The sequence below is a fragment of the Falco cherrug genome, chromosome 1 (genome assembly GCF_023634085.1).
Source record: "Falco cherrug isolate bFalChe1 chromosome 1, bFalChe1.pri, whole genome shotgun sequence".
Lineage (NCBI taxonomy): Eukaryota > Metazoa > Chordata > Aves > Falconiformes > Falconidae > Falco > Falco cherrug.
Window position 1 is genome coordinate 66,586,639 of NC_073697.1, and position 16,274 is coordinate 66,602,912.

General features: G+C 37.6%; 1 protein-coding gene across 2 annotated transcripts in view; it reads right to left on the reverse strand.

The window, feature by feature from the left end:
- The window catches only part of CENPC (centromere protein C), a 33,146-nt gene that overhangs the window by 11,870 nt on the left and 5,002 nt on the right, over positions 1-16,274 (reverse strand). Inside the window, exons 5-18 of one of the 2 annotated variants that reach the window (XM_055704974.1) lie at positions 16,028-16,118; positions 15,710-15,926; positions 14,551-14,754; positions 13,567-13,937; positions 12,063-12,897; positions 11,400-11,438; positions 10,045-10,118; positions 9,099-9,167; positions 7,824-7,928; positions 6,909-7,007; positions 4,199-4,294; positions 3,728-3,882; positions 3,199-3,289; positions 1,680-1,749 (exon numbers count right to left, since the gene is read on the reverse strand). In XM_055704974.1, the coding sequence (XP_055560949.1) occupies positions 1,680-1,749; positions 3,199-3,289; positions 3,728-3,882; positions 4,199-4,294; positions 6,909-7,007; positions 7,824-7,928; positions 9,099-9,167; positions 10,045-10,118; positions 11,400-11,438; positions 12,063-12,897; positions 13,567-13,937; positions 14,551-14,754; positions 15,710-15,926; positions 16,028-16,118 (2,516 nt within the window). The remainder of the gene's footprint in view (positions 1-1,679; positions 1,750-3,198; positions 3,290-3,727; positions 3,883-4,198; positions 4,295-6,908; positions 7,008-7,823; positions 7,929-9,098; positions 9,168-10,044; positions 10,119-11,399; positions 11,439-12,062; positions 12,898-13,566; positions 13,938-14,550; positions 14,755-15,709; positions 15,927-16,027; positions 16,119-16,274) is intronic. The other variant, XM_055704980.1, reaches the window with a different exon arrangement.

Here is a 16,274-nt window from a genome sequence, read left to right on the forward strand (position 1 = left end):
TTCCAAGTGGCAAATTTCCAGCCCTCTGCAGGCCTAAGGAGTTGAAAGACTTACAAACTAAACGTTTTAGTGGGTGGAATCCCCTCAAGCAGCAGGGACAGCATGCATGCCCATGGGGTCGGTGGTATGGCTCCAACACAGCAGGGACAATATTTGAATCTTGCTGACCTTGAAGAGATCATCCCAAGCCCAAAATCTGGAAAAGCTGCCAACATCAAATTATTACTGGTCATAACTTAAAGACTTTTTTAACTCTTAAACTGCTTACAAGAGTTGAGCCTGGGATAACAAGGAAAAAAAGTCCTTTATGCAGAACATTCACAAATATTTTGTATCAAGACAGAGGAAGAACGAAGTGGCAATAGGCATGTTCCTCTGTTTCACCTTCTCAGAAATAAGCATGGCCTAGGCATGAATGCAAAGTTGCCACATAACTTCCAGTAAGTACTTCCGACGTCAGTCTATATACGCACTAATAATAGGAACTACTGCTTGGAAGAGAATAATAAAAAATATATTATCTCCAATTCCCCAGTCTAAAGGGTCTTTCACAGAGGCATGGTAATCTTGGTGTCCAAACCCTTCCACAGGCAGCTGAAAGCTTAAGGGAAACACTGAAGCAAATTCATCTTTCCTATTCTAACGTATACGCTAGATTTACCATAAAGATCATGGCCAAGACTGTTTACAAGGTCAATACTCAATCCTCAAGTCCTTAAAGTTTATGATTCAAATTCAATTTTCCTTATCTCCTCTTCTAGAATAGCAGTGACCACAAAGAGAAAGCACCCTACCAGAACAGCTGTAGTTTAATCCTTATCTTCAGCCAGAAGGAACTTTGAAGAGTTTGGGAGACAAATGCTATGTATACCATCTGCTGTCTAGACTTGGCTTCTGGAGTATACAGTATAATTACAGTTTCCCCAAAGGTCTTTGTTATTATTCAGGAACACAGCAAGTAAAACAAAAGGAGATAGTGAAGTAATATTTGGCAATGACCTATCGCTGTTCCACAAAATAAAGCTATCCACAACGTTCAGAACTAATCAAGCTGTAGCTTCCACACAAAAGCTATAGTCAATAAGCTCCTTCCTAAGAGCTCCCATTTTACAATTCCAATTTGCGACACTAATCATACATCTGCTAGACAAGGAAGAAAGGCCTGTCATCAACACATTAGAAGAAGGCTGGACCCCAGCAGGCAAGCATTCCAGCAGCCCATCTCCCAGACAACAATTACTGGAATGCAAACAGCATGGTCCTACATTTAAATAGAGATTATTCTAAGCAATTTATACCAGTCAGATGTTAAGACTATCAGATGTTAGCTGAAGATGTCAATTTTTTTCAAGTGCTAACATCTTTAAGGGAGATTAGGCATAGAAATACAATGTGGAACAACAATGTGCTTTACCCACAAATTTTACACACCTACCTTTGGATGACAAAAGAACACTAACTGATGCAGAGTTAAGGCCCTTCAGTATATCATTTCATTTTGATAGCAAACCACTGAGGTTCTTTTGGTTCTTAATTCTTATGTTGATTGCAGCTGCTCCACATTAATTTGTAACGTTAAGCTGGGCATACTCAAACAATTTTTGTACATAAAAAGAACTTCAAAACATACAAAAACTTGAAAAGTGTTTCAGCAAACATTTCTACAGAAAGTTCTTCACCTGTGTTTGAGTTGTGTGAAGAGAAGAACACTTTCTTCATTCAGAAGATTACGTATGTTATAACCATTTCCTACAAACAAAAAATGAAAGCTTTCTTTAGAAGCCACTAGCAATTTTTGCAGTCCTGTCTTCAGTCAAGTGTATTTTTATTTCATTTACTTTAACAGAAGGAATATTAACCCCTAATCTAGAATGCCATTTCCACAGGCATGTCATTGCATTTCAAAGACATAACAAAGAGTGCAGCTAGTGTAATTATTCTTACCACAGGGTAAATTAAAAGTACATCTTTGCCAAGAAGACTTTTACTGAAAAGAATGTAATGGGCTTGAGCTCTCAGCTCTCAAAACCCACAAGAAAACTTGACCAAATTTACTTGAATTTCCTATAGAATATCCCAATAAAAACTGCACAAGGAAACTTACCTGCATATCTTCACTTGGGATTTGCATACTAACATGACTACAAATTCAGAAACATCTAAAAGCCACTGAATGTCAGGAACAAGCAGCATCCTAACATTCACATTCAGCTACACTTGATGAATTACAAAGACATCACTGGCCACAACCATTGCATTGCCCATCCAGGCATACTGAGATACAAGCTATCAAGAAGCAGGGAAGTATGGAAATGAAGTATAGAACCTTATGGCCATACAGAACTTTCAGCAGTTTAAATAACCTGCTTTCCCAAAAAGCAAACTACACGATTGCCTCTGCAGAGTCCTAAACTTTTAAGATTAAAACAAACACACAAAAAAAGCTTCAGAGCATCAAGCATTAATTGAACAATGATTGTTCAGTCAGGATGTCATGGTGAACAGTTAATGGAAAAACAAGCGGTAGCTTGTCATTTTCTAACATAGACTCTTCACATGAAAGCTGCACAAAAGCTCTCTACAGCTTCATGAACAGTCTGCTTTACAACTCCTACAAACTCTCCTGACCAGTGTCTTACCCACCCAGGGGCAGCTTCCCAAATGGAATTCATTCCACTTTCAGAAGGGCAAAATCAGAGCTGTCTAAATTCTCAACAACTCACATGAAAGTTACAAACCATTCCAAAAGACATTCTGCACCTTTTATACATCAAGCAGAAAGCATAAACTATGGTGAACTGATCCAAATGGATTTTCATAATTTCATGCAGAAAAACCAGCCAGCAGATAGTGACCAAAACAATTACATTAACTATCATTGTATTAAGCTGTCTGTTGAGTTTCCCCAACATCATAGTAGGGACAGAGACAGAATACCAAGGAAACTCACTCTTGGAACTTGATAGTGTCATCAAAACTTTGAGGCCAACGCACATAAATAAGCAATGTTTGTATCATTGCACTCAAAGGTTCGGTCACCAACCTACACCCAGTATTGGGTCACATTCCTTTCTTCATTACCCTCTACTTTCCCACTCAAACTTATCTTTTCCCATCAGTTCAGTTTTGCTTCCTAGCATGCTGATTAAGTCCCATCCGTCTCCAACAAGTTGGTTTTAAATACATGCATGTACTTACCTGCTGGAACATAGAAGTAGTCCCCTGTAGTCAGATAATATGATGTCTTATGTAAGGTAACAATAATTTTGCCATGGATAACATGGAAAGCCTTAATGAAAGCCAAAGGGTTCTAAGATTAGCCACATTTCAGAAAGTTATCCCAGACAACACACAATTTGTTTTGCAGACATGTAACAAACATCAAACTCCAAATAAGCTAGCAGGGCTGCAGTCCCTTTTTCCCCACCCTGCTGAAAAATAAGATACACAAAAGGGGGACAGGGGCAAATTTCATTTATTTGATACTTTTATCTTGCCTGCAATATCCAGACAGTAAGCATACGTGGACATATAGATTTAATGTGAAGCAAAGCAGAACAATGTACAAAGTACCTCTAGCAAGTTTCTTTGGTTATAACAGATTCCACAACTGAAATGCTTCATTAAAACCCTGAAAAACCTGTTAACTTTGTATGCTACTTCTAACCACTGTAAGATTTTCTGTTTACTAGTCCATTTTATAAAAATAAGAAAAAAGCATACTTACTATTGTATCCACATGGACAAACTGGTGTCCCTTTTCTTTAAATGGTTTCAAAATCAATCTACCAGTGGCAAAAGCAGATGTATTCAAGTTTTTATATATTTCTACCGATTCATCTTTGTAGAAGCATGAGTGACTGTTTTCAGTGTTAACACATTCTACAAAAAAAGTCCAGGAGATTAACATTAATGCTAATGCATAATTAGTATTGTTACTTGCTCAGTAACTACTTACTAAATCATATGCTTTACATATTGTTTCAGTGCAACACCCCCAGGAGCTAGACTCAGTATTTAGCTGAAAAATCAGGACACTTTTTGTGTCTTCCTCAGAATTTTCTCCAGAAGAGCAGTGAATATTTCAAAAGCTCACCTTTTTATGCCTAATGTGGCATGAACGTATTTTTTTTCTTGTTAAGTCTAAACACTTACTACATAATTCAGAGGTGCCTCTAGTCACATTCCCTCAACTCACCTAGAAGTACTTCCTTATTTGTTACTGGGTCCAGTACAACGGTTGGCTTAGAAGTATCAGCTAGGGTGTGCTTCAGATTTGCAGGTGCCTCACTTCCTGAGGAGACAAAAAAAAACAAAACCAGAAAAATAATCATTCTACATTTTAAATAATTATTTAACCACAACTTTTCCACAATCTTATCATTCTCATGTAAGTACCTAAACTTGTTTTATTAAGTGACTAAACAGACTGTATACACTTTCTTCAAACAAAAGGAAGCCACCCATAACAATTCTTTGAAAATATAATTTACATTGGAATTATTTCTGCATGTAATAGATAAAGAGTCTCTAAATCCTAAAGAATTTTCCAGGGGAATGCCGACTATTCGTCCTATGATATTAATAACAGTATTTACTCAAAAGTATCTGTATTTTAAGAGAAGTGCTTTTCTAGCAACAGATGCTGAGAGGATATAAAATATGCGATGAAGTATGAAGAACAAGTTTTTTCCTTTTACCTACTGCTGATGGGCATCAGGAGACTTAAGAGATACAGTATTAAAAAGAATAAGCACATTTCCTTTCCTCAAGAAATACCATTACAAGAATCTCACTGTAAGTTGTAAATCAGAGCACTATTTCGATAATAAAAAGGATTTTTCCAGAGAAGGAAATAGCCTAAGAGTTGATGACAACCTTACGCTTTTCAGATAGAAGAGAGATGCTGAAGAATGTTCACAACAGCATAAATATTCCAAAGCTCTCTTGCAGAACTCTCTTAAGCAGACCACTTCAGCTCCACAGTGCACAAAAATTTTGTTTAAATGCAGTCAGAACAAGGACGTTAAAGGCAAGCTATAGTACTTTACAGGCACTCATGGCTGCTTGTATACTCTTACACCAAGACAGCCAGGGGTAGGAAGAATGCTACTGTGTTTGAAATAGCTTTGTTACAATCTAACCGTATCTCTATAAAAAGAAGCAGCAACAGGTGCAAGTCTATAGCTATAAACACAGATTTTTTATTGTATCAATACAATTTAGGAATTTGTTCTAGAAATTCTGTTCAGCTGATGGTCCCTCTGTGTATCACTTCAGACTCAAGGATGCAGCAAAAGCCTATCTCTGAAGATGAGTGTCTTTTAAAGAGAAAATCCATCACTTCTGGAAGACAGTTCAAATGCACCTAAAGCAATCAATAATTCTTGTAAGATACAGTATGAAAGCTACTACCAGTTCAAGTTTACATGGACTGCAAATGATTTATATTAAACCATAAACTGCACTTAGATCAAAGGTTGATCTAGATCAGGATCCTGTATCCCATCAACTGCCAAAAGCAGGCACCCCTTCCATCCCCCAAAAAGCTGTAACAGAGTAACGGCACTTCCATGGAATACTTTCCACCTCCAACAAGGAGCTCAGACACTTTACTTAGAGCTATCAGAATTAAGTGTTCTGTGAATTTACCTAGTTCTTGCCCTGCATCTACATAAATATTTTGATCCACAGAATTCTGGGGCAGGGAGGGAGTAGTGGCATGAGCCACCTTATTTTCTTTGAAAAACCCAGCTCTCATCATCTTCCTTCCATGCCTTGTAGTTCTAATGTTTGAAAACAAACAAACCAACAAAACAAATGACAGCTTATTTCTATTCCCCTTCTCCACGCCACTTATGATTTTACAGGTCTCTCTCACGCCTCCGCAGTACTCTCTTCAAAGCTGAGGAGCCTTCATCATGTAGCTGCTTCTTGTACAGAAGACCTCCCATGATTTCGACAAGCTTTCTCTGAACCTTCCCTAGTCCTACAACTTTCTTTCTGAGGTAAGGAATAAAATTTACATGCAACACACTCAAAAAACACAAATTTGTACCAACATTGACTGTTTACTTCCTTATTTCTCTAATGATTACCTTCAGCCCTGATTTGTTTCAGAACTGTGTCGGTGCCATATGGCATTTTCCATGTGCGTTAGCATTTATTTGTTCTATAATTTCACACGGAAATGTTTCAGTTTTAACCAACAGCTCTAGACAGTCCCCGTGAAGAAAGGTTCTTTAGCATCAAAGCATCTTCCACAGACAGCACAGCAAAAATAATTTAGCTTTTGGACTTTGACTCTATCTCCCTTTTCTGAGCACTGCCTACATATTTATTATCCACTGGCCATAGAGGCTCTAGCAAAGCTTGTTGTTACTGTTCGTTTAAACAAAGATTTATTGCCCACTTCTGTTTCATGCACTCTTAAAGCTCTCTCTTCACCTGCCTAGCTATGATTTTGTATTTAACCTACAATAGCTTAAAACTATTGACACTGCATGCTGCCTTATCAGATGTGATATTACAGGTATCAGTAAAATGACCAGAAGTTTTTACACCTTAGCTGTGCATTATGAAACTTAAAACATTAGCATCATTAATCAATGAGTTGAACAAGGGCAGAAGCACAGCTTATTTTCTCCAACCCCTGCTTTAAAGGCACCACAATACTTCTGGATATGTCCTGTATCTCTTCCTTTCTAATGCCGAGAAGTTAAAGTTTTTACAAGATTATACAGCATTGCTATAGATAAAATAAGAACAAGTTTTTCCACATCAGATCACATTAACATTTAATTATAAAATTACTTTCGCACAGAAAGAGAATCAAGCTTTTACTGGAGAAAAATCTTGAGCTATTTTTTTTTAAGTATCGAAAGAAAAAAAAAAGTCTGTGTTCATACTTCTTTTATGTCTTTTCTGCTTGTGACCGTTGTCCTTCTGTTTAATCTTCCTGTGAGGTTCTGTTTCTGGACGCACTATTCCACTAATCACAAGGCTTCCTGAAACAAAAGGAAGTTAAACAAAGTTCACTAATTCATAATGATTCTACAAGAATGTAGACTTGAACAACCAACAAGCATTTCAGTTGAGAATATATCTGCTTGATGCTGAACATTTCAGATAGTTTTAGAAAGCCAGAACAAACCATAAAGCTTTTCAACATCAATTATTTTGGATTGCAATACAATTCTACTTTTAAACAGAATTTGATCATATTTCAGGGAAAGAACATTTCAGAAAGCCATGACGTAAGAGTAAATTTTTAAGACAAAATATCAGTTTTAGGGACACAAAGAAATACTATTTTCAAGCAGACTAATTAATTAGAAAAGCACCAAATTAGGATGAATTTTCAGAAGAAATCCCTGAGAACAAGATATATGCTATCACACAGGGAACTTAGCAATGAGACTGGATAAAATATTACAATATCTGCTTTGGAGAACAATCCCCACACAAAGATAAATGCTCCAGTGAACGATTTAGTAGATTGTCCTTTTTTCTGCTATCATACAGAGTCTTTGATGTAATAAACCTACTAGTACAGAGAAACTCTTTTGTTCTTCCCTAAACAGTTACGGCAAGGGTAGTCAACATGCTCTGCTGATACTACTTCTAGCTGACACAGGAGTATCAGGAGAGAAAAAGACTACATGGAAAGATGACTAAACAGATGGAGACCATAAATATTCTACTTTTTTTAAAAAAATACCAAATACTAAGTGTCTCAAAGCTTTCACGGCACAATATCAACCCACAGATTTCTCTTTACTGCCCTATCAGGAGAAAGCAAATAGGTATTTTGGAACTAATACCTGAAGGCCTCATTGCATAGTTTACACGCTCGCCTCGCCAATATTCCAGAGGTCTTAGTCGTATCCTTTTTGTCCGACGAACATGAGGTGTGTTGGAAGGCATTACTAATTTAAAAGACGAAATAATTCACATTAAGTTTGAAAGAAAAATTCAGAAATGGGAAACATTCTATATCCTTTCCTGTTGTTTTGTTACCAGGGGGTCAGCACTTCCCAGCTGATATTTATATCACATTGCTGTCGTGACAGGGAAAGGGAATCATGTATTGCCAAAAGCAGTCTTCTGCATACATCAGCATTTCACTCTCCTTTTTCTTCAAACGGTCACCATGCTGGCTTTGCACCAGATTTCATTCTGTGTATCTCAGTGAATCACTGAGATATGAACATTAGGAGCCCAAGCACAAGGAGCGGCAAACACGCTACAACTGTGAAGACAAAGCTCTTGACAAAGACTAGGAACCCTACCTGACTGAGGGATTTCATCAGCACCAGTAAGAAGGAACTGCCTTGGTTATCGCAAGAGGAAAATAACAAGAGACTGCATAAGCAGCCCCTCCTCTTCCAAATTCTAAGTCCCATCTCCAAGATCCAGAAGAGCAGCACTTTTGCCAACAGAAACCCCACACATTTCCAAGATCCTCTCAGATACTTCCCTTCAGACTTCCTTATTACATAGTCTCAACATTAAATTTGTCTAAGCTGCCATATATGAATACAGTGATTCAGTATTTTAGTGTTTGTAAGAATAAAAGCCCCTTGGAGAGCAAATTAGTCAAGAATACTTGAATGCTAAAGAAAATGGTAAATAAAAAAAACCTGCTGAAGTAGTTTTTGAAGCATTGTGCATAAAATAATACTTAAGGGAATGAAAAACCAGACTAGTATGGACCACAATTGACTGCGTGCCCATTGTTCCATCCTATCCGGACTTACATCGCCACAGAAGGCAAGTTATTTGCACCCTCAGATACACTGTGTAAAACTAATTCGAGCTCTACCGTTTTCACTAAACCGTAAGAGTTTATCTTGACTCAATATTACATGAAAAATGTAAACATGACAGGCAAAAAGGTAGTTGTTGAACATAGTAATATTCCTTTTTTAAAAGTAACTTAAAAATCAGAGCAGGGTTATGGTTCCTGAACTAACAAGCCTTAGCTGTAAACACTGATTAACACATGAACACATTTCCAGGTGTTTTCCTGTCTCCTTCAAGTTGGACATGTATTTGTATTTATGCACTTACATAAAGATATTTTAAAATAATCTTACCTATTTTATGCCTTGCTATCTCATCTGACAACAGATGTCTTATTTGACAATTCAAGTCTTCAGAATTATCTGAAAATACATTAAAAAAAACACCACTATAGGCATTTACTATGCCTAACTTACTCAATTCCTGACTACACCCACTAGAAGCAACCAAAGGTAATACAAGCAGAAGTCCCAGTTGCTGTTCCCACTAACATATATGAAACCCAATGTAAATAAACAGTATATGTAATAAGGGTTTAAACAGTATAAGCTTGAAAATGCCATGAAAACTATATATATTCAAGTAAATATTCCTCAGATTCATCCCTCTGAAAAACAAACATTAGTAAATATAACTACACTTATAATTTTATGGATCAAAGTGTAAGGACGTTTAGCTTTATACCACTCAAGCCTAACTTTGTAACAAACTTCTTACTGGAACACACACAAATCTAGGTTTCTGAAGCACTGCATGAACTAGTAACATTCACAACTGGCTCTAATACTAACAAAAAGACTTTCTGTCCCCAGGGCTCATATTCACTACAACATGTGCTACTTGTGTAGGGAAACTTAAAAGAAAACCAAAATATTTCAAGGCAAACAGGCCATGATTCCATAAGGCTGTACAATTTGGTCCAGGGCAGCCTGATGTGATCGTATATACTACAATCACATGGCAACACACCAAACCCGTGAGTCTAAAAAACTCATTCAAAGTATTTTGGAAAGGTAAGCCTGCTAAGCCTCACACCAAACCACGTAGTGCTTGTCCTTCCAAAGCTACACTACATAAAGCTGGCATACTGTACCGCTGGCAGAAATGTAACCACAGCCAATACAATCTGCATTTCTTACTCTGGACAAGCAGAATAGAACAGAAATTGCTGTATCATCAACTACAGCTTATAAGAAAATTATACATACAATGCAAGAAAACACCAACTTTAAACATTACCTGAAGATGTATATTCCGGTTCATAAGACTCACTTCTGGAAGAGCATTTATCACAATGTTCTAGAACAGCCCCACTTAAAAGAAAAAAACCAAAACATACCTGCTTGAATATCTTAAACATCAAAGGAACATTACAGCACTACCAAGAATAGCAACTTTCAGGTTTTTCCCAAATCATGGGGGGGGGGGGTGGGGGGGTGGGGTTGGGGGGGAAGGGGTCCTTCTAAACATGTCTGTACCAATTAGACACTGAAGCCAATGACTGCTACTCTGCTAGACCTGCTAATCACAGGTCTGAAATTCAGCAACTGCTCCTCTACTCAGGTCATCAGGCAGATCAACTAGTGCTCACACTTCCTCTCCAAACAGGTTTCCCAAGTATCTTGTAACTTTTTTTTTTTCCTCCCTTTTAGAAGAAAGACCTTCTCCTCTCCTCTTTAGCATTACCTTTTAAACAATTTTCCATAGACCACGATTATAGAAATGCTTTAAAGAAATGTTTTGTACACTGTTACAGAAGGACAGTAAAACAGTTTGAAATTGTAATTTACGGTATGTATTCTGTTATAAAATCTTCCCCATAAAATGACAATAATTAACATGTATGTAATTCACCAGAGATTCTCTAGCAATCAAATCCTTAACAGCACTTCTCTTCCAGCCTTACCACCAGTACCCCCAACCTTTGCTCCTTCCCCCATCTATGGCTGTGCCTCACTGCTTTTACCATACCAATGAAGTTCAGCTGTGATCCACCTAAACTCCAAAAGATGCATTTCAATGCTAGATGAGCAAACCTACACCACAGATTTGTCAATTAAGTCTGCAGTGGTGTCACTTACAATAAAAAAATAAAAAATTTTCAGTAAAATTACAACATAAGAATTTAATAAATACACAGACAGCCATTCCTGTTTGCTTTGTTAATAAGTTCCCATCCCATGAAGAAGAAATGTCCATATCTGCATGTGCAAACAGAAGTTTGGATTGTAGATACAGTTCTACACCCTACTTAACAGGAACTTTATTAGTACGGTTGTTATTAGTTCTAGGAACACTGGTATTTCTGTTCAAAGATCACACACTAACATGGAAGCAAGCCTCAAAGGAAAAAAGCATCCCCAATGGCAAGAAACTTACTAGGACCCCATACTAATGGCAGGAAGAAGGATTTTTTGTTTATTAACTGTATTAGCATGGTATTTAAATACCTCAGGCTTGAATCACAATCCCCTTTCTACTAGGTTCTTCGCTACTAGAACACAGAATGCAGTAGTAGTACCAAACAGCTGGTCTGTCCCAGTGGGGCTGAAGTGGGATTAAATGCAAGTTTCACAGACAACTTGGGAAATTACCTTTCATGACCTATAACCTTCTCATCTGCAAATGAATCTCTAGAAGAGAAAAAATTATCATTATTATTACTACATTTACTGTTAAGACAATTTCACTTACTGAAAGAAATCTGCAGGTCAATAATTTTACGTACTGCACAGAACTATAAAAAGATTTTTTAAAAAAATTTAAGAAGCAATGCAAACAACAGTGATTAAAAACTCAATTGGAATGAAACTTCCTCTTTTGATTACCAATCATTAGTAAAGTTACTTCCACAAAAATAAATATATATGAACAATTACACACTATATTTTCCTAATTTATACAAAAAGTAACAAACCTGACAGTAAAGTTATTCTATGGGTGGTGGGGTTGTGCACACGTGTGTCTTTTTTTGTCTTTTTTGTTTGTTTGTTTTTAAACTGAATCTGCTACTCAAGTCTCAAAAGAACACTTCAAAAATTCCAGCGCCAGTTTTCTTATGTAGGAGACACTAGATCTGGCACCCACCTTTAAGAATACGATGTTGACTACCCAATTTGATTTCTCTATTAGCTATTCAACCCGTCTGAAACTGTCACACAGCTCAACTGGGCCATTGCTGCTTAAACGTTAACAAGATGTGTTTAATTAACTACCAAGTTATACCACACTTGTAAGGAATTAGATTAAAAGCTTACTGTAGTCTACGTTGCATGTTACATTTTCTCACATTCTTTTTTATTTTCACATCTGGTAACTTCCCTTTTTTTCTTGCCAAGTCCTGTATAGAAGAGTCGTCAGAATCTGTTTGAGACTCAGTGTCCTCAGGGTCTGGGCAAACATCTTTACTGGTTCTGCAATGAATCTTTTTGGCCGATACTTGTTTCTTTTTAGATTTCTTCACACTGCCTGTGAGATGCTGTAATGTTTTTACAGGAGTTTTGTTATTTGCACCACTATGTGACTCCAATGCATGCAATACATTTTTAGGCTTTTTAGGCTTTTTAGACTTAGCCAAATTCTGAATCACAGAAGTCCGTAATTTCTGACGCAGGGGTGAGGTAGACACTTCAGTCAAATTTACAGGCTCTCTTTGAAGCTCTTCTTCACCAGGTTTGCTGTCAGAAGTCTCCTCCCTTTGTAACTGTGGCTTTTTTTTACTCCTTTTTTGGCTAGATTTTTTAAGCTTCTTCCTTGGACTTTCTGCCAGTGTCTTAGCTACTCTATCTTTTGGAACTTTTTGCTTAGCAGTTGGTTTCTTGTGAACTAAACGCTGAGAAGCTTTTGAAGCTGACTGCAGATACTCAGAAGACTTGAGATTCTTTTTTGGAGACACAGTCTGCTCTTGCTGATGCCCAGCTAAGGGCATAGGCAAATCCTCACTTGCCATCACCCTAGTTTTACACTGTTCCGCATCAGATGCTTTTGTTTCCAATCCAGACTGTAACATCCGCTCCTTGGCTTCTGGTTTCCAGGACGTGCCCTTTTTCGGCTTTGAAGAGCTTTGCCTATGTGCAGCCTTTTTAGTCTTTCCTATCAATACACAAAACACTTAGACATTAGTATCTTTTCTCATTATATGAAGATACATTTTGACATCTTCATATACAAAAATAAACCAAAGAATCAAAACCGAAAAAAGTATCACAAAACCAGATTTTTTTCCCTGATGGTTAACAGAAAGCTTTATCTAAACATGAAAAATTCAAAACAGAATTTTCGGTGTACTTCCAGTATTTCCTAGCAGAAAAAAAGGTCAGAAATGTTACAGTCAATCTGCTTTCCAGTTTTCAGCGCTTCCTGCTACAAAACCTTTCTTAACTCCTAAAAACCAATCCACTCCAGTTCAAACCACATATTTTAACCTCCTTTCTATGGAAAGAAGCAAAAGCTTGTGGGTACCTACCTTCTTTGTCTTCTGCTCATAAGAAAAAGAAATACTGCTAACATTTTTAATGTCCTAACAAGAAGGGCTGGGGGGGAAGGGGGAAAAAAAAAAAAAAAAAGGCGGGGGGGAGGGAGAGTGAAGACGCATCTGTCTCAGTGCCTCACATACACCCAAACCTAACTGTGCAACTGAAACATCAATTAGGTATCCATTAATGTCTCTCATCTACTTTATCTTTAGTTCCCAATAAACCACCACAAAAACATCCAGTAATATGACCTGGAAGAAGTCTGAAAACCTGTCAAATAACTTACCCACAGGAGTACTTATTTGCCTTTGAGATTTAGGCACCTTTCCTTCAGTATCTGACACTGGATCAGATTCTGACATTCCTTCCAAGTCAGGTACTCCAACATCCAAATCATCCATTTTCTGTTTAGTAAGTCCTTCAACCTGTACTCTGTTCTTGCCTTTCTTCCTCTGTGCCTTCTCCTTTTCAGAGGACTGAGATTTAGAAACATAAGTTTCAGAGCCATCTTTTTTTGATTTTTTGTTCTTATGGGGTATTGAAAACCAAGAATCAAAAGATTTATCATCTGACTCATCAATTAAAAATTCACATTCATTTTCTATTACTGTATCTTTCACAGGAGATGATGGTGGTGGTAGTATTGAGGCTGCATACCTAAAGACAGGAAGGATAAAGTGTTCACGTCATTTGGGAGGAAAAAAATTGACTTTCCATCTTGCAAACCTAGTGGTGACTCTAGCCTAAACATGCCACATAACAGTCCTCGAAAGAATTATTATAAAGTTCATCACTCACTGCCCTTTAGCTTCCAAAAAGAGCACAAGGCCTGCTTCTCCTTGCTTTGGCCTCATATTCATACCTCATTACTTCTCAGATGCTGGATAGTCAACTTCCTATCTAACCAGTCAGAACCATAATAACTCTGAAAAAAAGACTGCTTGATCACTGCTGACTTCAGAATCACATAAGCTTTTGCTGAATCCTCCAGCCTACCTATCAAAACATCTCAGGCCTGATCTGAAACACTAGTCAACAGCTACATACTATTTTATTGGCAGACAAAAGCAACAGCGCTGTTAAATCCTAACAGCTGAAAATTTTGAAACAACCCTTCAAACCTTTTCTCAAATGGCATTTTTCAGTAATGTTGGACTATCCCAAAACATTCTCCAGGGCTACGTTTATAGATAGAAGCCCACTGCTGCAGTACTCAGGACTCTGTTATTTTACTTGCAAATTATGTTCCATATTAAGCCTCAAAACAAACCTTTTTCCAAGTGTTCCTGTTCTTACAGATGCTAAGGTGACCAAAGAGAAAGACTTCTTTTCCTGTACAGAAGACACAACAGTACGTTCTGTTCCTTGCTTGTGAACAACCTGCTCATCTCTCCCAGTCTGAGGTTCTTTCAAAGTCTCAGCTTCCCCGTGGCTCTCCACTGCAGCAGAAGCATTTTGGTCATCAAAACATGACCTGTTGTATGAGAAACAAAATTCAGGTACGATCCTATAAACCATCAGTACATATTAAAGTACTGTGTGGATGGACAGGTGCTCTCATTTTTTCCTGCTGACACAGTCTCACTTCTTACGAATGAGCTTCCACTTGGTAAATTGCTGGAACACAAGCCAGCAGTATCGCTTCCCAGCATGGCAGCAAGTGTCCAAAGCCATGAGGAAACATGTGGTCAGCTTGTGACTCTTGATCAAAGTGAGGGCTGCTCAGCAAGACAAACTCCTCATTTTAGGAGAATGTGCTTCAGAAATTGTCAGGTTTCCTAGACTGTAGGTGCACTCTCTTACCAATCTTACTCCATCAATAGGGGTCAATGGGATCAGCCAGTCCCTCTCTATGATCTACCCCAGAGATTCAGTCCTCCAGGAAAGCAGCACTGTGACTGGGACCACTGGCCACTATTGCTGCTGGGCTTCAAATTTTCCAAAAAGCGCATAACGCTCACAAGTGAAGTTGTTCTACTTTGTACAAAACATGTGTATATTCAGAGCAAGAGGAACGATGACTGCTCATCTCTGCTTTAACAATTTTTTTTGTTAAATGTTAAGGACAATACTGTCATCAAGATTCACTGAAAAAGCCTAGACTATCTGAGAAGCTGATAATTTTGGGTACTTCCCTGCAAAAAAAGGAGTTCAGATCTATTCTGACAGGCTCCATGCACTTGGGTACTGCACTTTTGGGAATTAACCCTTATCACCAGAATATTTCATAAAAAACAATTCTGCCCTTTCTAAACCCACATACAGAAATTTTCTAAAAAGCTTGGAATTATTTTTATGAGTTCACAATCCAAATTCATAAATGAGTGAACCTACCATGTTAATCTACACTAAGACGGGGGGAGGCGGGTGGATGGATGGGACAACATGGATGGACACATGACACCACCACCACATTCAGCTTTACTTACACACATATAGGAGAAACTTCCATTTCCTCCGCAAGAGGTGATCCAACAGACTCATGATCATCCTCAGAGTCCAAAAATAAGTAAGGACTTTTGCATGTTGCTTTAACATCTTCTAATATATTATTTGTTTCTCTTTTAGACACAGGAGACTTTGCTTCTTTAGAATCAGCTACATCATGATGTATTGCAGGCTTCAGGGGTGCTTCATCTGACCATCCTGCCATATAAAGAATAGCTTTAATTCTTCTACTCAAAATCTTACAAAATCCCAAGAAACAGTTACCCCAAAAAACTTAATTCAATAACCGTGCTACCAACCTCTGCTGCTGACAATTTTTGGTGGCGATGGAGGTAAGGACTCTGTAGAATTACAGGCTCTTTTCACGGAGTTAGTTAATCCTGTCTCTGGCTGTCATAGCCGATAATGAATAATGAGACAAAGTAAAATATTTGATAAAGCAACAGTATTTTGACAGGAATATATCTACAGAACACAATATAATTTCTTTCCTTTAAATCTTACTTATTTGAAGCACAGTTCAATTTTAACTAAACACTTCAATTT